Source organism: Boleophthalmus pectinirostris, unplaced genomic scaffold (genome assembly GCF_026225935.1).
Source record: "Boleophthalmus pectinirostris isolate CB_2022bp ecotype Guang Dong unplaced genomic scaffold, ASM2622593v1 HiC_scaffold_16, whole genome shotgun sequence".
Lineage (NCBI taxonomy): Eukaryota > Metazoa > Chordata > Actinopteri > Gobiiformes > Gobiidae > Boleophthalmus > Boleophthalmus pectinirostris.
This window is the reverse complement of record NW_026571095.1, coordinates 3104765-3126838: the sequence shown is the minus strand read 5'-3', so window position 1 is coordinate 3126838 and position 22074 is coordinate 3104765. Positions and strand designations below refer to the sequence as shown.

The window sequence follows — 22074 nt, the reverse complement described above, 5'->3', positions numbered from 1 at the left end:
TAAGTAGTTATTAATGAGTTAGATCATCAAAGTGATGTTTAATGATTCAGAATCTTGTTCAAATAAACACGACTGATCAACTGAGTCCCGTATTTTCCGGGTTACTAGTCGCTCTGGATTATAAAACGCACTGTTATTAAATGGTCTATTTTTTTCACAAATAAACCACACTGGACTTTAAAGGAAACACAACAGTGTGATGGGTGAGTGGTTTTGTTTGTTTGTTCGTTCACGGTGACTCTGGGCTTTGTTCAGTTGTGGCGTGTAGGGAGGGTGTGTCTGGGACCAACGGATTGTCGGCGTGTTCGCAGTGACTCAGTTGTTCAGTTGTGTCTAGAAGTGGCACATTGCACTCGCTTTTTCGGTTCGTTCCTCCGTTCCGTTCCTCGTCGGCGTGGAGTGATGAGTGTGTCTGTGGGTGTTTTTGGCTGTTCGGTCGCTGTCTGCTCCGTGTGTGTGTTTGTGTGTTCTGCGGGTGGTGCGGCTTTGTAGTTGTGCTGGGACACTCGAGTGGATTTGTGTATAGGTGCTCTGGATTGTGGGTGCAATCGTTTTTTGATGGGGTTAGAGGTTTAAGAGCGTGCTCTATAGCCCGGAAAATACAGTATTTAAATAGGGGATATGAGAAGATTTAATGACACAACATGACTAAATTCAAGGTCGTTATCCTTATAAACCATTGTCTAAATTGACATTCTGATGAAGGATTATCTGAACATAACAAAGTAAAAACCATAACAATGTAAAATACAATATAAAAAGTGGCAAGGTTACTATGTATATGCAATTTGAACAATATGTTACATTTACACAAAATACCAAGTCGTTCTCCATCAAAACATTCCTTAAAATACCTTAAAAGAAAGTGAATATGGAGCAATATATAATAAAAGTAAATAACATGAGAAATAATGATCAGATAAGTAACTACTAAAGAAAAAGTAAGGGGAGTCCAAATCCTACAGGAGGGTCACTTTACTATAGTGGTATGTTGACCCCGGGGTCAATGTACTATGAGGGTCAAAATACTGTCTCACACTGGTAACACTTTCACATCTCCATGGAAACTCTTTTACCTTTTAGAGTAGCTTTTTTGAATACTCAAGTTGTGGAAATTGAACTGTTTATTACTAAATGAAGATCAGTTTTGTGAGTCAGTTTTCATGGCTGTTCATGATTTTCTTAGAAATAACGACTCCAGTCTAATTTCTCCATGTCGTCTGTGGGAAACTCTGAAAGTTGTAATTCGGGGTGAAATTATTTCTTCTACAGATAGATACAATAAATAAAGTTGACAGAAAATGAACAAGCTTTTAAAAAATATTAAGGGAATTGAAAAAAAAAAAAAAACTAACTTCAATAAATCCTGAACTGGAGAAGGAAAGATTAGATCTGCAGTTGGAAATACAACTTAGAGAAGCTTTTTCAAATACAGCAGTTCTTTAAATGACAAAACTAGAATACATCTTAAAACATTTGGTTACAGCAATAAATAAATAATTAATCATTATTATTATAAATAAATTAATCATTGCATTTATATAGCACCTTTCAAGATCCCCAAAGCACTTTACAGTTCATTATTCAGTCACTCCACACTCAGTGGTGTAAACTACTACTGTAGCCACAGTTGCCCTGGGGCAGACTGACAGAAGCGAGGCTGCCAATCTGCACCATCGGCCCCTCCGACCACCACCATCACTCACACACACACACCACTTCCGTACTAGGCAATGTGGGTGAAGTGTCTTGCCTAAGAACACAATGACAGTTTTTTCACTGGCGCCTCACCTGGAGTTCCCAGTGTCTCCCATCCAAGTCGTACCCAGGCCCGGCCAGACTGAGCTTCTGAGATCTGACGGGATCAGACTTTGACAAGCTGGTGTGGTCACAAAAATAAATAAATAAATAAATAAATACATGTAAATGTGCACACCAGCATCTGATTTGTATCTATTTTCTGGACATTTAAGATTGTGAAAAGGTTCTATATTACGCAAAATTGACTCTTGCAAACTTTCAATCATGTTATAACCTCATAAAAAACAGACCTGGAGTTGTGTTTTGTTTCATTCACATGTTTTATTTCTCAGTGTTCATCTCCAAAGCTCCGAACACTCAGTTGTTCCACCTGAGTGTATGTTTTTCATGTGTAATGTAACGATGTATGTAGCCTCGATCGTATATCTCGTATCGTGGCCTGTTATGTATCGTATCGTGGCCTGTGTATCGTATCGTATCTTAATGATACCCAGCCCTAGTAAGAAAACAAACAAGAATTTTCAGGATGTAGTTGCTACATTCATGTAGTTTTAAAAAGCATGACAATATCAAGTAATCCAAAGTATTCAGATTACTCACTTTAAGTCATTTAATGGATTACGTTACAAACTACATTTTGGGATATGTAATCTGTAATCTGTAGGGGAATACATTTTAAAAGTCACCTTCCCAACACTGGTCATATGACATCACAAGGTGGAATAGTGTTTTGAGAGAAGAATTCAGCGTAAATGTGCAGAGTTTGTGTGTCAAACATGTGTGAATGAAACAAAACACAACTCCAGGTCTGTTTGTGATGAGGAAATATTAGAACATAGACCAAAAATGAGCATAATATGGGCTCCTCAAAATCAAAAACAGATTCAATTATTTTATTTTTTTGGTTTTATAACTCAAAAATCAGATCATAATCAGATTTAAAGGGCCCATGTAAGCGCTGACAGTGTCATGTTATTTTGCTATATTTGGTTTGAACTTTAAAGAGCAAACTTCAATGACACAATGAGGGCTTTGTAACACACACACACACACACACACAAACACACAAACACAACCACCGCAGACAGTAAATACACATCAGGACAAAAGATTACTCAAGTACTCAAAAATGTACTTAAAGAGGAAAAGTAAAAGTGTTTTGCAGAAAGTTTGAGAACAATTAAAGAATGAAATGTGGATTTTCAGTGGTTCATTATTATTTTTTGTAGCTGTTCTGTGGTTTGGTTTGGGATGAAAACTCCGAAAATGAAGCGTGCTAAAAATAAGTCTCAGCCATTTCAGCAGCTCTCAAACTGTAAAGAAAAGTACTTTAAAAATGTAAAGTGTAGTGAAGTAGAAAGTACAGACACCTGCTCTCAAATGTAGTGAAGTAAAAGTAAAAAGTATCCACTGTAAAATGTACTGAAGTAAAGTGCAGGTGCCTAAGGATTGTACTTAAAGGTGCACTGTGTAGCTTTTCTGGTGGAGGGTTTGTCTGCTTGTTTCTATGGAGATGTCATTGCTCTGCTTGGAATGTTCCACAGTGTGACATTAAACAGATTGACCTTACATTTATTCAGTTATAGTTTTATAGCTCAAAAATACCTCAATAAACTTTCTTGACTGTGAGCGGTCAAAGCAAAAACATTTGACAGACCCTCCACCAGAAAAGTTACACAATACCCCTTTGAGTACTGTACTTTTACTTTTGTACTTGGATACCTTCCACCTTTGTATTTAAGAGTGTATAATTAGGGGTGTAATGATATCCAAGTCTTACGATACGAATCAATACGGTATGAATCTCACAATATTTATTGGGATATCATGGGAAAGCTCAGCCTGATTCATGAGCCGGTTTCACTTCGTGGAAACCGTCTGACCTCGCAGCATTAGGATACGTTCACTCGACAGTAGGCTGGTACTTTTTATCATTTAACCAGTCGCTGCTGTTTGGTCGTGATGTATGTAATGCTCCACTAACGGGGCCAACTGATATGTTAAGCTTTTCCAAATCTCGTAGGAAGAAGAACAATAACGTCTTTCCCCTTGATAAAATTCACCAAACATTTTCTTTGTTCTGGTTTTAAATCCTCGATCTTCAGAATCATTGCTAACACAGAATGTCTGACTCTTCACTTGGATGGCTGGTGCCCAAACTCATATTTCCGGGGTTTTTGCAAAACGTCTAGTGTGTTTTGATTCCTGACCTAGTCACTGGAGAGAAATGAAATTGAGCAGAGACACTAGGTGGTGCCAGCCTGACTAGGGAAAGCTCACGATATGGTGGGAAGGCTCACGATTAGGGATGTAACAATATCCAAATCTATCTGTCCGATATTTTCACGATATACATCTCATGGTACAATATTTATTGCAATATTTTGTGGAGGCTAAACAGCTAAAACTGTTAATATGTTACTTTTTCCTCTTAAAACGCCTTGACAAGACTTAGTCCAAAGAACTAAAACTTAAAAGTATTAGAACTGTCATTTCTTCTTGTAGTCTGCACTGAAATGGAGCAAAGGATCATGGTCTGTGTAGTTCTGTCTTTTTTTAGCTAATGTTGCACCATAACTCTTCATTTAAACAATGTGACTTGTAATTCGATATATTGTGATGATCCATGATATTATTGTGAGAACTTTGACGACACGACATCATGATATTTGGGTTATTGTTACATCCCTGCGTGTAACTGACTGTGGGATTGTGGGTCAGGTGTTGTGTCTGCAGCTCGGTGAACTCTCCGTGTTAAACCAGGGCCAGTGTTCGCTCACATTGTGTCTGCCCCATGTGCAGCCGGGGGAAAGTGGAGCAGAAAATCTGTCCCAAACACCAAATCCAAACCCACTCCACACTCCGCCACACAACGCTGCAAAGCATTCTGGGAGCTCACAGTCGGCACGAGAGATATCCAACCACGGGGAAGAGAAAAGGGACAAATGTGTGAGATGTTCCATGAATGAAAAATCTTTGTTGGTACTAATATATAGTTTATGAGTCAATCAGATAACTGTATCTACTAGGTGCAATTTAAACACACTGACACGTCCTGATGCAGAATTGGTACAATATTTATTGTGATTTTTTGAGGAGGTTAACAAAAAAAAGTTTTTCCTTTTTAAATGCCTTGACAAACCAAAGAACTAAGATTTAAAAGTGTTTATAACAGTTATTTCTTCTTGTAGTCTGCACTGAAAGAGCAAAGGATCATGGTCTATGTAGTTCTCTGCTGTTTATTTTTATGTTATTGCTGCTCCATAACTCTTCATTTAAGCAACATGTTATTGGGAGATTTTTGATGATATATTACGATATTTCAGTTATTGTTACATCAGTTGCTTGTTACTTCTCCCCAAAAGGTGATTGTGTTAGTAGCCGTGTTACTGCATGATGAAAGTAACTCAGTCTACGTTCAGACTGCAGCCTGAAGTGACACACATCTGATTTTTTGGGCCCTATGCGACCTGGATACTTGGATATGTGCTCCTAAAACCGATGCATATGTGATCTCATCTGGTATATTAAAGTTTTCCCAAATCCGTAGGAAGAAGGACAATAACGTCTTTCCTCTTGATAAAATTCACCAAACATTCTCTTTGTTCCGGCTTTAAATCCTCGATCTCGGGAATCGTTGCCAACACAGAATGTACGACTCATCGCTGATTGGCTGGTACCCGAACAAGCACTTCCAGGGTTTTTGTAAACCGTCTAGTGTATTCTGATTCCTGACCTAGTCGCTCGAGAGAAATGACATTGAGCAGAGACACTGGGTGGCGCCAAAAAAAAAAAAAGTGTTTTTCCTTTTTAAATGTCTTGACAAACCTAAGAACTAAGATTTAAAAGTGCTTATAACAGTCATTTCTTCATGTAGTCTGCACTGAGAGAGCAAAGGATCATGGTCTATGTAGTTCTCTGTTGTGTATTTGTTTGTTATTGCTGGACCATAACTTTTCAAGATGTTATTGGAAGATTTTTGACGATGTGATATTACGATATTTCAGTTATTGTTACAAGGGTTACCCGTTACTTCTCCTTAAAAGGTTATTGTGTTATAAGCTGTGTTACTGAGGTGATGAAAGTAATTAAGTCTATGTTCAGACTGCAACGACTAAAGTGACCCACATCAGATTTTTTGGCCCCTATGTGACCCTGTGCTCCTGAAAGTGATGCATATCTGATCTTTAGACATGCGACTTCAGTCTGAACGGCCAGGTTGCCTTCATCCCACCTACACGTCATCAACCCCGCCCCCACACGCTGCGGGGAACACCCACATGTTACACCCATCACGTAACTTTGCCTTATTTCTAAGATTTTTCTCAAATAGTTTCTCAAAAATATTCAGCTAATATTCATCTGTTGTTTAAGATCATTCATGATTTTGCTGCTCCTCCGCTGAAACAGTTTGTTTCTCTGAGCTCTGAAACCATCTCCTGAACCACTCGATCCACTGAGAGCAGGATCCACAAACCCAGGACAGCATTTGGAAACTCGGGCTTTTCGTGCGCGTCCGTCCGTCAGTGGAACATGTTCCCAACAGAACTGATCACATGTACAAACTACGGCACATTCTCACGCCTGGAGAAACAGTGGCTCCTTTCAAACCAAACCTGCGCACAGTGTTGGGGAGGAACAGATTACATGTACTGGAGTTACGTAATCAGAGTACAAATGATGAGTAACTGTATTCAGTTACAGTTACTGTTTTAGGGAGTGGTAATTGGATTACAGTTACTTTGATGAAATAAGTGGATTACACGGCAATATTTTCCTGTTTTTACATTTTGGGCTATATCCCCCCTTTTTTTTCTGTAATTCCACTCATTGCCGGACACTAAACCAGGTCTAAACCAGGACTAAAACCAGGATTTAACAGGACTAAACCAGGACTAAACCAGGACTAAACCAGGTCTAAACCAGGATTTAACAGGACTAAACCAGGACTAAACCAGGTCTAAACCAGGTCTAAACCAGGACTAAACCAGGACTAAACCAGGACTAAACCAGGATTTAACAGGACTAAACCAGGACTAAACCAGGATTTAACAGGACTAAACCAGGACTAAACCAGGATTTAACAGGACTAAACCAGGACTAAACCAGGATTTAACAGGACTAAACCGTGCCGCGCAGACCTTGTCTCCTCGTCTTCTATCAATAATATTTTTTTAATATGGTTCAGTAAAGTCTGGGCTTTTTATTTTCTTTTAGCAGACAAAACTTCTTATGTGAAAATATCCTAGTCTTTTCTTCTCTACAGCAAATCAGTAAAGTAAAGTAATTCTCTAAGATTAGTAACTAGGATTAGGAACCAGGACTAAAACCAGGACTAAACCAGGACTTAAACCAGGACTAAAACCAGGACTAAAACCAGGACTAAACCAGGACTAAAACCAGGACTAAAACCAGGACTAAACCAGGACTAAACCAGGACTAAACCAGGACTAAACCAGGACTAAACCAGGACTAAACCAGGACTAAAAGAATTTTCAGGATGTGGTTGTTACATTCATGTAGTTTTAAAAAACATGACAATATCAAGTAATCCAAAGTATTCAGATTACGTTACTCACTTTAAATACCTTAATGGATTCCATTACAAACTACATTTTGGGGTATGTAATCTGTAATCTGTAGGGGAATACATTTTAAAAGTCACCTTCCCAACACTGCCTGCACAGAACGTTTATGAACTGATTGATGATTTTGATAAGGATGAAGTTTTTAAGATACTGAGAGAACTGAGTGTGAATGAACATACAGAATTGTTACCACGCTCAGGACATTATAACTTTATATGTTTGATTTTATGAACTATAACATGAACCTGCCCTGAGACGACAGGTGGAAATGAACACTAGTGCTACAACCTATGTGCACTGTCCCTATCTCATTAAATAAATAAACTACACTCAACTAAATTAAGCTCTTAAGTCAAGTCATTTTTATTTTTATACCACATTTAAAGGGATGATTCAGAGTCATTTCAGCCTTGGTTCCTTTGCACCTTGACCTCTACATTACATCTGTATCAACTGCTGCAGGAGAATAGGTTGCGTGTAATTGACGACCTAACAAATTGGGAGAAATGGGGATAAATTCTGATGCAAATTGATGATAAAGGTGATTTTTGGATTTTCTAATTTTGGAAGAAAAAAAAAAGAAATGTGGGATCATAGGCACGCTCCTGTTACACATCAACTCTGCACCCACACGTTCTTTTCTACAGCCCCACAAAACTCCACGGCCAAAAACCTCATTCTTCTCCTTCTCAATCTTTTTAAAAGAAATAAACTGTTCATGTTCTGGCTCTGGTTCGACAGCGACTTTAAAATCTCCAGGTGCTCAATGCTGCGTCCATGTTTAGGCGACTTCTGTAAACCCTGAGCACGCTCTCTGTGTGACGTGTGTCCTCCAAGTTCACACTGGAGGTCACATACAAGTCACATTTAATTGGAAATGTCTGAGCTGAGCAGTCTGAACGTAGCCTAATAAAGTAACGATTAAATGGCAAAATGTCTTAAATACAAACACAATTGGCTTTAGTGCACTGCTCCCTACAGACTGCCCAAGTGGTACTTCAGGGTGGGTCAAATGCAGAGGAGAATGCCCCTTCAGGTCAGCTGCTTTGTATGTTGTTGGTTGGTTGAACACTTGAGTATCTGCGGGTCTGTATTGAGTAACAGGCTGTATGGGAGTGACCGTGGACCTCCTGAAGACGTCCATCTGTCTGTGCAGAGACCATCTGACCACTGCTACCTCCCACCTCCTCCTCTGCTCTCAGCCCATCCTACGCTCGGACTCTTTCACACTGTGGGCTTCTTTTCACTGTTTTATGAGCTCCTCTTTAGGCTCGATGTTCTCCTTGTCTTTTCTGTCCTGCTCGACTTGTTTGGTTGTTGCTTCTGTTACGGAGCAGAGCTGTGAATGAGGCTGAGCTCACAGAGCGAACACAGGAGCAAGTGTGGAGGTGTGGACGGACACAAAGCAAGTGCACACGTACCACAGAGTACCACAGAGTACTACAGAGTACTACAGAGTACCACAGAGTACCACAGAGTACCACAGTACACCACAGAGTACCACAGAGTACCACAGAGTACCACAGAGTACCCAGTACAGAGTACAAGTAAGAGTACACCACAGAGTACCACAGTACCACAGTACAGAGTACCACAGAGTACCACAGAGTACAGAGTACAAAGAGTAGAGTAAGAGTACCCGGAGTACGGAGTACGGAGTACGGAGTACCACACAGAGAGTACCACAGAGTACCACAGTACCACAGTGTACCACAGAGTACCACAGTGTACCACAGAGTACCACAGAGTACCACAGTACCACAGAGTACCACAGAGTACCACAGAGTACCACAGAGTACATGTGAGTGAGTCTGGGGTGTGTGTAGGAGGAGGATTTGTTGTGGTGTTGAGATGAAGCAGAAATCTGCTGTAGTTGAGTTTTTAACACTTTAAGATTCACACTTTCATTCACACATGTTTAACTCACTAATCCAGAGGATTTAGTTTTTCTCTCAAACAGAAAACACTTCACTCACACTGTTGTGTTTTGTAAAGTCATCTAGTACTACATAGTATTATAGTAGTATAATAGTTCATGTATGAGGTCAAAGTATAAAATATATTTATTTTGTAATTCCAAATGAGCTTAAACAGGCCGATCAGAGTCGAGTCGACCAAAGCGGCGTATGTGGCCCTGGAGCAGTGCACTGCCCAGTCTGTCTGTCTGTCAGTTTTGTGAAAATATAGAACTTTAAAAGAAAATCAACTGCACAACCTACAACTACTGAGATTGTGCAGCGTGCATTTTATGGACCCTTTGTGTTTCTATATGCCCAGAATATGCCCCTGTCACTAAAGCATGTTTTTTGACTCTTTCATCAGAAGCCATTGTAGTTTGTCAGTTGGAGTAAAGCCCTTTGTCTTGAGCACATGTTCTCCAGGCTGTCAGGATCCTGCTCCAGCTTCTGCCTGTCGTACCCCACACAGAGCGAGCGTGACACGCTGACAAAGAGCCTGTTGTGGAGTAGTAGAATTCCTGGTATTGTTCATATCGTGGTGATGAAGAGGAGGGTGAGGACCCCCGTGTAACGCTGTGGCAGGAGCACCCCACTGTAGGATGGTTGTTCAGTCCAGTATTGGTGTCAAAAGTATCAAAAATCAGATACTATCGATACTATAGTTTACGATTCTTCAGCAATAAAGTCAAAGTTATCTTTCTATCCTATCTTTGTAAAAGCAGCTCTTCTGCTGTGCACTGTCTGCATCTAATTATACAGCATTTTTACTGCCCGTGAACCAACAAGTAAGGCTGGTGCGCTGTTAGCATGCTGGTTTCTTTTAGCATTACTGTACTTGCACACTCTGCTCTGGCATATTAAAGTTGTGAATAGTGAAAAGCGCTTGTAGACTCATGGTAGTGAATAACTTTGAAATGCTGCAAATTGTTTAAAACATGAACTTGTTTGATATTTCATGTTTTTAAAAAAATCAGGTACAGATTCAGTTTTCTTGGTTGGTTTGCTGGTGCTTCTTCAGAAAAATGGTGAGAGCTCTGAGTAGAGTTGCTGCTCCCTCATGGAAAGAAATGAGCTTTGGGGCATTTGACTTACAGATGGTTTTCTTTGAGCTAATTTTATATTTATTGGATATTTTTCTCAAAGCAAGCTGAAAAAAACACTGTAAAGCGCTCGTGACGTTTTACAATTTGACCTCATTTCAAATTGAGACCGGGGATCTATGAACCTTTATGACCAGTCACTTATTAGAGAAGAGATACTTTACTGATCCAAAGGGAAATTCAAGTTTTGCTGCAGCAACATTTCCATGGCGTGTCTCAGTGTCCCTTGTGTCTCAGGTCAGATCGACAGGAGGACTGGTCAGGGAGGGTCAGCAGATTCTGTGTCAGGGCAGTTTGAGGAGAGGAAGAGCCCAAAGTGTCTCTGCTCTGTGTCCTGCAGCGTCACAGCAGCCTCCAGGGGGCGCCAGGTGAACACAACAGAAAAGGTCTCACTCTTACTCCACGCGTTTTTGTTGGTAATGAAGCGGGACATTCCCTCAAAGTGTTTCTTCTGGAAGGTCTTCTGACACATTTGCTGCCACACATGGTGTAAAAAGTCCAGACCGATTTGTCAAACCCTGATCCCGTCAGATCTCAGAGGCTCAACAGGACCGGGCCTGGTTTGTACTTGGATGGGAGACACTGGGAACATCAGGAGTCACCATTGTGTTCTTAGGCAAGACACTTCACCCACATTGCCTAGTAAGAAAATGGTTTGTGTGGGTAGGTGTGTGGGGTGTGTGTGGGGGTATGTGGGTGTGGGTGTGTGTGAGTGATGCTGGTGGTGGTTGGAGGTCGATGGTGCAGATTGGCAGCCTCACTTCTGCGAGTCTGTCCCAGGGCAGCCGTAGCTACAATAGTAGTTTGGAGTGAATGAATAATTATCTGTAAAGCGTCTTTGAGTGTGCAGAATTTCGCTGTATACAACTGAAGAACACTATTTACAGTATTTTCTGCTCTGGATTATAAGACGCACTGTCATTAAATGATCTATTTTTTAACTTTTTTTTACAAATAAACTGCACTGGACTTTAAAGGAAACCCAACAGTGTGATGGGTGAGTGGTTTTGTTTGTTTGTGGCGTTCACGGTGACTCTGAGCTTTGTTCAGTTGTCAATATCAGTTCACTTGGGCGATATCCACAATGACTTGGTGGAAACTCCTGGGCCATTCACAGCAGAAAAGATGAAAACCTCCAAGAGTCTCGATGTGTTGTTGAACTTGTTGGAGTCCACGGTTTGTTAGGATCTTCTACGTTTGCTCTGTGGATGTTTGAAAGCCGTTTAATTCAGTGGTTCTTTTCACTCAGAATACGAAAAAGACATTTTCCTTCTTCCGTGCTTCTATTTGTGCATCCGATAATGCAGCAGGAATTTACCATTATCGGGGATAAATACGTGAGGTTACGCACTGTGTTTGACGCTATCGTGTTTCTTGCCTCCGACCAAAATATTTCCCAGCATGCAACACGGGCTTTTAATAACAATGACGTCAGCTGAAACTCGTCTATATCAAGATATATTTTTGCTCCATATCCTGTAGTGAATAAACCAGTTGAGTTCATTAGTCTGTGGGTTTGGTTTGACTGGACAGGTGGAGTCATTACAGAGCCTCGTACACGTGTAAACATGTTCATTTTGACAGTTAAAAGGCAAACTGCACCGCGCTCCGAGCCGCTCCAGACAGTTTACGCTTTCCAAGACAACGTTGGGTTAATGTGTGTGAGTTCGCAGACATGTGTTTGCTGGAGTGTTAAATCCTGGTTAGCAGCTTGTTCTTCGTGCACTGCAGATTTTGGTGGAGTCAGTAGTTCCATGTTTAGCTCTGGTCGGTCACCGTGGCCATGTGCAGCCTCCTTCCCCACGGAGCGACAGATGGAGCCTCACATGGAAAATACACACATCTGAATCCCACTTCCATTTAGTGTTCGGGCTGATATTTCACTTGATCCACCCTCGTGTATTAAAGGACTCATCTTACCACAATTTATCATCTATGTTCAGTGTTGGGAAGGTGACTTTTAAAATGTATTCCCCTACAGATTACAGATTACATACCTCAAAATGTAGTTTGTAACGGAATCCATTAAATTACTCTAAGTGAGTAACGTAATCTGAATACTTTGGATTACTTGATTTGCTGTAGAGAAGCAAAGACGAGGAAATCTTCACTAAGATTTTTTTTTCTGCTAAAAGAAAATAAAAAGCCCAGACTTTCCTTAACGTTATTAAAAATATTATTGATAGAAGAAGAGGAGACATGGTCCCTGCAGCATGATTTAGTCCTGTTAAATCCTGGTTTACTCCTGGTTTAGTCCTGGTTTAGACCTGGTTTAGACCTGGTTTAGACCTGGTTTAGACCTGGTTTTAGACCTGGTTTAGACCTGGTTTTAGTCCTGGTTTAGTCCTGGTTTAGTCCTGGTTTAGTCCTGGGTTTAGACCTGGTTTAGACCTGGTTTAGACCTGGTTTAGTTCTGGTTTAGACCTGGTTTAGACCTGGTTTAGTTCTGGTTTAGACCTGGTTTAGACCTGGTTTTAGACCTGGTTTAGACCTGGTTTAGACCAGGTTTTAGACCTGGTTTAGACCTGGTTTAGACCTGGTTTAGTCCTGGTTTTAGTCCTGGTTTTAGTCCTGGTTTAGACCTGGTTTAGTCCTGGTTTAGACCTGATTTTAGACCTGGTTTAGTCCTGGTTTAGACCTGGTTTTAGTCCTGGTTTTAGTCCTGGTTTAGACCTGGTTTAGACCTGGTTTAGACCTGGTTTAGTCCTGGTTTAGTCCTGGTTTTAGTCCTGGTTTAGTCCTGGTTTTAGTCCTGGTTTAGTCCTGGTTTAGTCCTGGTTTTAGTCCTGGTTTAGTCCTGGTTTAGTCCTGGTTTTAGTCCTGGTTTTCCGTTTTAGTCCTGGTTTAGTCCTGGTTTAGTCCTGGGTTTAGTCCTGGTTTAGTCCTGGTTTAGTCCTGGTTTAGTCCTGGTTTAGTCCTGGTTTTAGTCCTGGTTTTAGTCCTGGTTTAGTCCTGGTTTTAGTCCTGGTTTTAGTCCTGGTTTAGTCCTTTAGTCCTGGTTTAGTCCTGGTTTAGTCCTGGTTTTAGTCCTGGTTTAGTCCTGGTTTTAGTCCTGGTTTAGTCCTGGTTTTAGTCCTGGTTTTAGTCCTGGTTTTAGTCCTGGTTTAGTCCTGGTTTTAGTCCTGGTTTAGTCCTGGTTTAGTCCTGGTTTTAGACCTGGGTTAGTCCTGGTTAGTCCTGGTTTAGACCTGGGTTAGTCCTGGTTTAGTCCTGGTTTAGTCCTGGTTTAGCCCAAAATGTGAAAACAAGAAAATTCCTCTGTGTAATCCATTTATTTCAACCAAGTAACTGTAATCCAATTACCACTCTCTGAAACAGTAACTGTAACTGAATACAGTTACTCATAATTTGTACTCTGATTACATAACTCCAGTACATGTAATCTGTTACTCCCCAATACTGTATATGTTCTAATGTTTCCTCATCACACACAGATCTGGGGTTTTGTTTTGTTTCATTCACATAAGTTTAACACACAAAACTTCTATATTTAGGGGTTGAGTTCTTCTCTCAAACAGAAAACACTCTGTTCCACCTTGTGATGTCATGTGGTGATACAGGAAGTGCTCTGTGTTTTTAAACTCCATACACCTTCACTAGAATCATTTGGATAATTTCAGCCCTGGAATTGCCAATCTCTACTGATCTAAAGGTAAAATGTAACTTGAAAACTATCTCTTCATGACATCACAAGGTGGAACAGAGCATTTAGAGCTTTTTTGTGTAATATAAAAGTTACTCCAACATGTGTGAATGAAACAAAACAACTCCAGGTCTGTTTTTGATGAGGAACAACATTACAACATGGTGCAAAGGTCACAAGAGTCAGTGTTGTGTAATATTGGACTTTAAATCATGAAGATGTGTTTTCATGTGTATTCTGTTTTGTGTGTTCATGTGTGGACACTGTCACATGTTGTTTTTGGCACTACAGTTGTTAGTAGATAGTGGGATAATTGTGGCATGTTCAGGTTCGATTATATTCTGTTGTATTGGATCTGTTCATTCATGTGCAGAAGTGAATGAAAACCACAAGCAGCATGTGTCTGATGAAGACTTTATTGGCCAAACCCTGTCATCAGCCGCTGTGATAGAGGAAAGACTTTTTAAAAACATTTCTAAACAGATACAAGAGTTTCTTCTTTTTTCTGTTGTCTGGTTTCCTAAATATTTTTGTGATTTTTTTTCCTTCAAACAACCACATAGTATTTACCCGGCGTGTTCCTGAGCTGTCAGGAGCCGTCCAACTGCTCAAAATAAATCTGAAATCAATCATAAACTCTGAAATAGTGAAGTTGATGAGTGTAATGTGGAGAGGGATACTTCCTTTTGTTCACTTCAACACAGATGTGTGTTTATCCACACTGTTTGTCTTTTGACTTCTTGTGCTCACACATGTCAGTTCTGACATTTATTTACTCGTGTCGTTTCAGGGGCCAGACATCTAAAATGGGAGGCAAGCTGAGCAAAAAGAAGAAGGGATATAATGTGAACGACGAGAAGTCCAAAGACAAGGACGCCAAAGCGGAGGGCGGCGCGGCGGAGGAGAGCGAAGCTCCCAAAGAAAACCAGGAAGAGAGCGCCGCCGCCGACGCTAAAGACGTGGCTAACGATACGGCGGCTAAAGACGCCCCGGCCCCAGACGCTGCGGCTAAAGCGGACGAGAAGAAAGAAGAGGCTAAAGCCGCTAACGCCGAGCCCGCCGCAACCGAGGAGAAACCGGCCGCTAAAGCTGAGGAAAAACCAGCCGCCAAGGAGCCCGAGGCCAAGACTGCGCCACCTGCTGCAGCGGAGGGCAAAGACGAGGCCAAAAAGACTGAGGCCCCCGCGGCACCAGCCACCAAAGCTGAGCCCAAGCCCACGGAGGCAGCACCCGCTAGCGCGCCCGCCAACGCTAAAGAGGCTAGCTCCACACCAGCCGCAGAGCCCCCCGCCAAGGACGCCAACGCCACAGAGGCGCCGAGCAAGGATCAAACCGTAGCAGTTCAAGATTAATGGACAGCTCTTTTGGGAAATTGAAGTCAACAATGTCAAACAAAAATCTGAAGATGATTAAGTCGCCCATGCATATTCTGATCGGAGATTAACAATAATAATAATAATGTTCAGATATGTGGAGACAACTGGACTCGAGACACCACCTAGAGGAGAACCCGCACACTGCTGCACATGGGACTATTGCTATTATTATTGTTAGCTTTTACTTCTTTTCTGATGTAGTATTTGAACTTTGGTACGAGTCTGTTTTGAGCTTTTCATTTTTTCCATTTCCATCCATGACCTTCCCCCCAAACGTCCCTCCAAAACCGACCACAGGCACACGAACCCAACGCTCTCGTCAACTTGAGAAACCAAGTTCGTCTAATCTCATCGATAATTGTGACCAGGGCCTTTCCATTTGCAAATAAAACTCTAATGCTAATACTGATTTCAAATAGTTTATATTTTATTTAGGAACTGCAACGAGAAAAAAGAACAAAGTCATATTTCTATAAATAAACTTTAAAACACGCAAGCATGAAAATATTTGTACTATTCTTGAAACGTGATGATGATTCTTTGTTAATATTATACTAATAATGCATTCTGACGCATGAATCTTCTTATAATCAACCCGAATTATTTATTAAATTCTGTACCAATCTTGACGTATTTTTCAGTTTTTGCAAATTCTAATGCAATATTTCTAGATCTAGTTTCCTTCACGGCGAGGTGACCGTCATCTACTCCGACTTTTCACGCATAAGTTTGACTCAAGTCTGTGGCACATATTCTTTTTCTTCATCTCTCTTTTCAAATATTTCCTTTTTCTGAACGTTTTCTTCAAAGTCCAGATTTCCACGTCTTTACCAGCAGTATTCATCTCTAGAATAACTTTTATTTTATACTCTGAAAATTATGATATCGTCAAAAACAAAACACACCTTTGGCACTAAACCAAATGTAGACCAATAAATCAGAGGTAGACATTTTTCAAAAGAGATTTTTTATGAAATCATTAAAGTAGATTTTTAATATTTGTAATTAAATCTACAAATCCGTTCTGTCTTTTACAAAAAAAAATACAAGATTTTTTAAGTAGATCTTTAACATTTACCTAGAACTTAACTTTGCACATTAGTTACATAAATTAAAAACGTCTAAATTTAGCACAATACAAATTTTGGAGATACCAGTTGAAAAGTTCACATTTGCCAAGGACTATTTGAGTACGAATCTCGCTGCTTAGCCCCAGATCTTTGCGCCTGTGTGGTATCAGCGACATTCCACATCACAAAGGCCTGTTTATTTAGCGAAACCTCTGGAAATCCGAAAGAATTCCCTCATTTTCTCATCCATGTTCACCTCCTCCTCCTCCTGCGTCCCTCACAGCACATATGGACTGCACACGTGGGCGGCTGCACTGTAAAAAAAAAAAACGCGCTCAGAACTGCATGGAATCCTTTAGGTCCTTAATCTGTTCAGCAGAGGTGGGCAGGACTCGTCTACGTTACATTTACTCGAGTGTTTTTAGTCCTACTCGAGTCATTTTTATTGAAGTAATGATTTGAACGTTTGTGTTTCTTGCTCCGCTCCTTCAGATAACGTTTGGTTTTTCACATTTTTGTGGTTCGTCCTTTGAAAACATTTTGTGGATTATTTCAAATACACCAACTTCAAATTCTAAATCAAAATGTCACGTCCAGACAGTTTTCCTAGAGTAGTAGTAGTCTGTCCCCAAATACAGACTAATACAGTGTACTTCTGTTTAAGTAAAAAATAGTAACAATTCTGAAGTAGCAGTACTTTTAATCAAGTACAATTTTGGCTTATCTGCCCACCTCTGCTCTTCAGCCAGTACAAAATACAAAATACTATTTATACAACACAATACTAGTAGTATATATCCCCAAATACATCGTCATTTCTTGGACCTTTACTTTGTACTTTTACTTCAGTAATAAGTAATTATTTTTGAAGTAACAGTACTTTCATTCAAGTACAATTTTGGGTTTTCTACCCACTTACAATACTAGTAGTTTATCCCCAAATACATAGTCATTTCTTGGACCACTACTTTGTACTTCTACTTGAGTAATAAGTAATAATTTTGAAGTAACAGTACTTTTACTCGAGTACAGTATTGGCTTCTATACACACACTTCTGCTATTCCGTCAATACAAAATACAAAATGCTATTTATACAACACAATACTAATAGTATATCATCAAATACATCGGAATTTCTTGGACTACTACTTTGTACTTGTACTTGAGTAATTGTTTTGAAGTAACAGTACTTTCATTCAAGTACAATTTTGGGTTATCTACCCACTTCTACTATTCAGTACAATACTAGTAGTATATCCCCAAATACATTGTAATTTTTTGGACTACCATTTTGTACTTCTACTTGAGTCATTTTGAAGTAACAGTACTTTTATTAGAGTACAATTTAGCTTATCTTCCCACTTTTACTATTCAGTCAATACAAAATGCAATTTATACAATACAATTCTAGCAGTACATCCTCAAATACATTGTCATTTTTATGGACTACTACTTTGTAATTCTACTTGAGTAATTATTTTGAAGTAACAGTACTTTCATTCGAGTACAATTTTGGGTTATCTACCCACTTCTACTATTCAGCACAATACTAGTAGTATATCCCCAAATACATAGTCATTTCTTAGATCATTACTTAGTACTTCTACTTGAGTAATAAGTAATAATTTTGAAGTAACAGTACTTTTACTCGAGTACAGTATTGGCTTCTCTATGTATTTCTTTTATTCTGTCAATACAAAATACAAAACGCTATTTATACAAAACAGTACTAGTATATCCTCAAATTCACTGTCATTTTTTGGACTACTACTTTGTACTTCTACTTGAAGTAACAGTACTTTTACTTGAGTACAGTTTAGCTTATCTTCCCACTTTTCCTGTTCAGTCAATACAAAATACAAAATGCAATTCATACAATACAATTCTAGCAGTATATCCTCAAATACTTCGGAATTTCTTGGATCACACTACTTTGTAATTCTACTTGAGTAATTATTTTGAAGTAACAGTACTTTCATTCAAGTACAATTTTGGGTTATCTACCCACATCTACTATTCAGTACAATACTAGTAGTTTATCCCCAAATACATAGTCATTTCTTGGATCATTACTTAGTACTTCTACTTGAGTAATAAGTAATAATTTTGAAGTAACCGTACTTTTACTCGAGTACAGTATTGGCTCTACACACTTCTTTTATTCCGTCAATACAAAATTAAAAATGCTATTTATACAACACAGTACTAGTAGTACATCCCTAAATACATAGTAATTTTTTGGACTACTACTTTTTAACTATAAGTAACAAGTACTTTTACTAGAGTACAATTTAGTTCATCTTCCCACCTTTCCTGTTCAGTCAATACAAAATACAAAATGCTATTCATAAAATACAATTCTAACAGTATATCTTCAAATACATCAGAATTTCTTGGATCTTTACTTTGTACTTCTACTTGAGTAATAATTTCAAAGTAACAGTACTTTTACTCAAGTACATTTTTTGACCTCTCTACCCACCTCTGCTCTTCAGTCAATCCAAAATACAAACTGCAATACTCGAGCTCATTTGGTTCCGTTCAATCGTGCTGCATGCTCATTGGTCTACTACTATTACTACTACCGCAACGCTCGCCTCCTATTGGCCAGTCCGTTTGTGCCCGCCCCCCTTCCTCCGCCCCCTCTCCTCAGCTGGCTCTCGGGGTCGGCGGCTTTCTCCTCGGCAGAATCCGTAGCAGCCAAACCAACCGGCGGAGCCCCCGGCCGCCGCCCCCGCAGACCCGCCCTGACTCGGTAAATTTGCATGTCTGTGGTTGGGTGAATCTGTAGTCCTGTCTTTTTGGTCCCCGTGGAAACCAAACTGATCTGATCCGGTGTGAACGTGTGCCAGCCGGGTGCGTCCCTGCCCCGCTCACATGGGCACGGTGCTCGTCAAAACCAAACCTGTCAAAGTGAGATCAACATTTGGACATATTGTGTGTATTTGTAAAAATGGTGCAACAATAAAATCACAACAATTGACTCCAAATATTTGTGTACGTCTTTATTTTGTCTCTTTCGTCTCCAGTTTCAAAGGTTCTGTATTACACTAAATGGGTTGTTGTGAACTGTTTTGAGTGATTTTTGAGATTATTATGAGTTTGTCTACATCTCTGAAGCTCAAAACACTCTGATCCACCTTGTGATGTCATGAAGCGGTAGTTTTCAAGCTTCCTTTTAACTTTTGTTCAGCAGTGTGAGGAAGCTGGCCAAATTTGAACCAAAAATGTATTCTTCCTTACACCATGGATTCGTGGGAAAAAAAAATGAAAAAAAAATTACGTATTTCCAATAGAAATGGGCATTCGATGAAATTTTCTTAATCGATCGTCGGAAGAATTAACGATCAATTATCGATTAATCATGAACGTCTTTATATTCAAATGATCATCATTATTATTACTATCTGCACTACTAATCTGCATAAATAAATTCAACTTTACGACATATAAACTGTAACGACTCTAGAGCCACATCAGCCCGTTTGACATTATAATGTGTTTAATTCAGTTTTTGTTCAACTCTCACAGAAACAAAACTTAAAACTGCATCACTAATTTGCCTAAACTCAGCGAAGATAAAAAAACAGCTCTTGTGTCGCTGATGCGGTTCAACTTCTGTCGGATTAAAAGACATGACTCAGGTGAATACAGGTTAGTGTGACCAGATTTGTGTTTGTCAAAACCAGGACACCGTACGGGGGGAGGGGGGTGGGGACTCGTCATCCACATTGCGCGACTCTCACCTGGTAAAACTTTTTCCCACTGGACACAGAAACATATGTGCTGCTTTGTACACTGTGCACATGGACTCACACTTGTCCCGAACGCAACGGAAAGTGTGGAATTTCTTGTACAAATCATCGTTAAATACACATTTGTGCTTCGGTACGTTGCAGGCAGACTGTTTGTGTCTCGCTCCTTCTGATGCAGAGACACATGTACACACCTGTTTGGTCACACTACACACAAGCAACCTACATTCAGTTTGTCGATTAAAATTAACGTAATCGATTAAATTCTTAACGATCAATTATCGATTAATTGATTAATCATGCCCATCCTTAATTTCCAATAATAACTGTGGTTAAATAAAGACAAAAGCAACAGAAATGAACAAAATAAAGGAAAAAAACCATGTGCCAGTCGTTGAACCCCCAACTGGCTGAACTGCTCCCAATTTTTATTTCCCAGACAGGAAGTCCCTCCCCCTGGGTCAGCGCCAACACACACAGGTTAGTTTGTCTGTCAACTTTCCCTGTTTCTACAGTGTGCGGTTTACTTTCTTAACTAAACTCAACTTTCTTTAACTAAAAGTGCTCAACATAAATGAGAAACACCGAAATAACTAAATCATCCATCCATCCATCCATTTTCTTCCGCTTATCCGGGGCCGGGTCGCGGGCGCAGCAGTCTAACTAAATCATGCAAACAAAATCCATAAAACAAAAGAAGTGAAACCGAGTCTTCCCTCCACATGGTCTGGCCCAGAACCTCCCCCAAAGCCTACAAATATGGCTGACGACGACCATGTGGAGGAACAGACAGGGTGGTAAGTTGTCTGTGTAACAAAATGAACAGATTTTGAAACTATGTCATGAATAGGGGTGGGTTCATATAAGTTTTTCTTCTTCCCACTCCTTTTGGAGAAATGTGCTTTTCTGTTGTTTATAATGTATATGTAGTATATATGATTATTGTTTCTCTCTTGGCACAAACTCGAAATAGAAACAAATCAATCAGTCAATCAAAATAGGGTGACCAAACATCTGTTTTTCCTCAGACATGTCTGTTTTTTGCGTCCTCAGTCGCTCAGCCTCCAACATGCCAAAACGCAACTGCACATGTAATGATGACTTTGACAAGAAATTCTGTTTTCCAGTCCAGTCGGGACAAGTGTGAGTCCATGTGCACAGGTTGTGAGGTGAGAGTAGCTCAATGTCGAGGCCCCACCCCCCACGCCCGGTAAGGTGTCCGGGTTTTCACAAATGAAAATATGGTCATCCTAAGATATAACCAAATCAAAATATATTTAAAGTAACTGGTGTGAAGTGATGATCTAAACTAAACAAAGACTAAAAAAAACAAAGCCAGGATAGTCATATTTAGCTGTTTAGTTGAATTATTGATATAGATGTAAAATGAAATGAAATGTGAGTAACTATGGACAAAGGCTCTTTGTCACAAGCAGAGATCTGCAATTCCAGATCTGAAATCATCCAAGTGATTCTAGTGAAGGTGTGTGGAGTTTAAAAACACAGTGGAGCAATGACATCACAAGGTGAAACAGAGTGTTTTGTGTTTGAGAAAAAAACTCAGCCTAAATGTGCAGGGTTTGTGTGTTAAATGTGTGAATGAGAAAAGGACTTTTAAAACAATAAAAGGAAACATGGTGAACTAAAAGGAAGGATGAAAACCTCATGATGTGACCTTTTATCACTTGTGTCCAGCTGTGATTTCAGGACCATGGAGAGAGACTTACCGTGTTATCACGGTCATCCAGCGCCTGGATTGATACAGCGCTTCATAAAGCTCTTACAACACTCCATTATTCATTGGCTAATACACTCTGCACAC

The 22074-nt window shown here is 39.9% G+C and overlaps 1 protein-coding gene across 2 annotated transcripts in view; it reads left to right on the top strand.

The window, feature by feature from the left end:
- Positions 1-15931, top strand: part of LOC110153386 (brain abundant, membrane attached signal protein 1) — an 82236-nt gene extending 66305 nt beyond the window's left edge. For both annotated transcript variants that reach the window (XM_020917270.2, XM_055152159.1), the window contains exon 2: positions 14841-15931. In XM_020917270.2, coding sequence (XP_020772929.1) covers positions 14857-15402 — 546 coding nt within the window. In that variant the 5' untranslated portion in view covers positions 14841-14856 and the 3' untranslated portion in view covers positions 15403-15931. The remainder of the gene's footprint in view (positions 1-14840) is intronic.
- The last annotated feature ends 6143 nt before the right edge of the window (positions 15932-22074 follow it).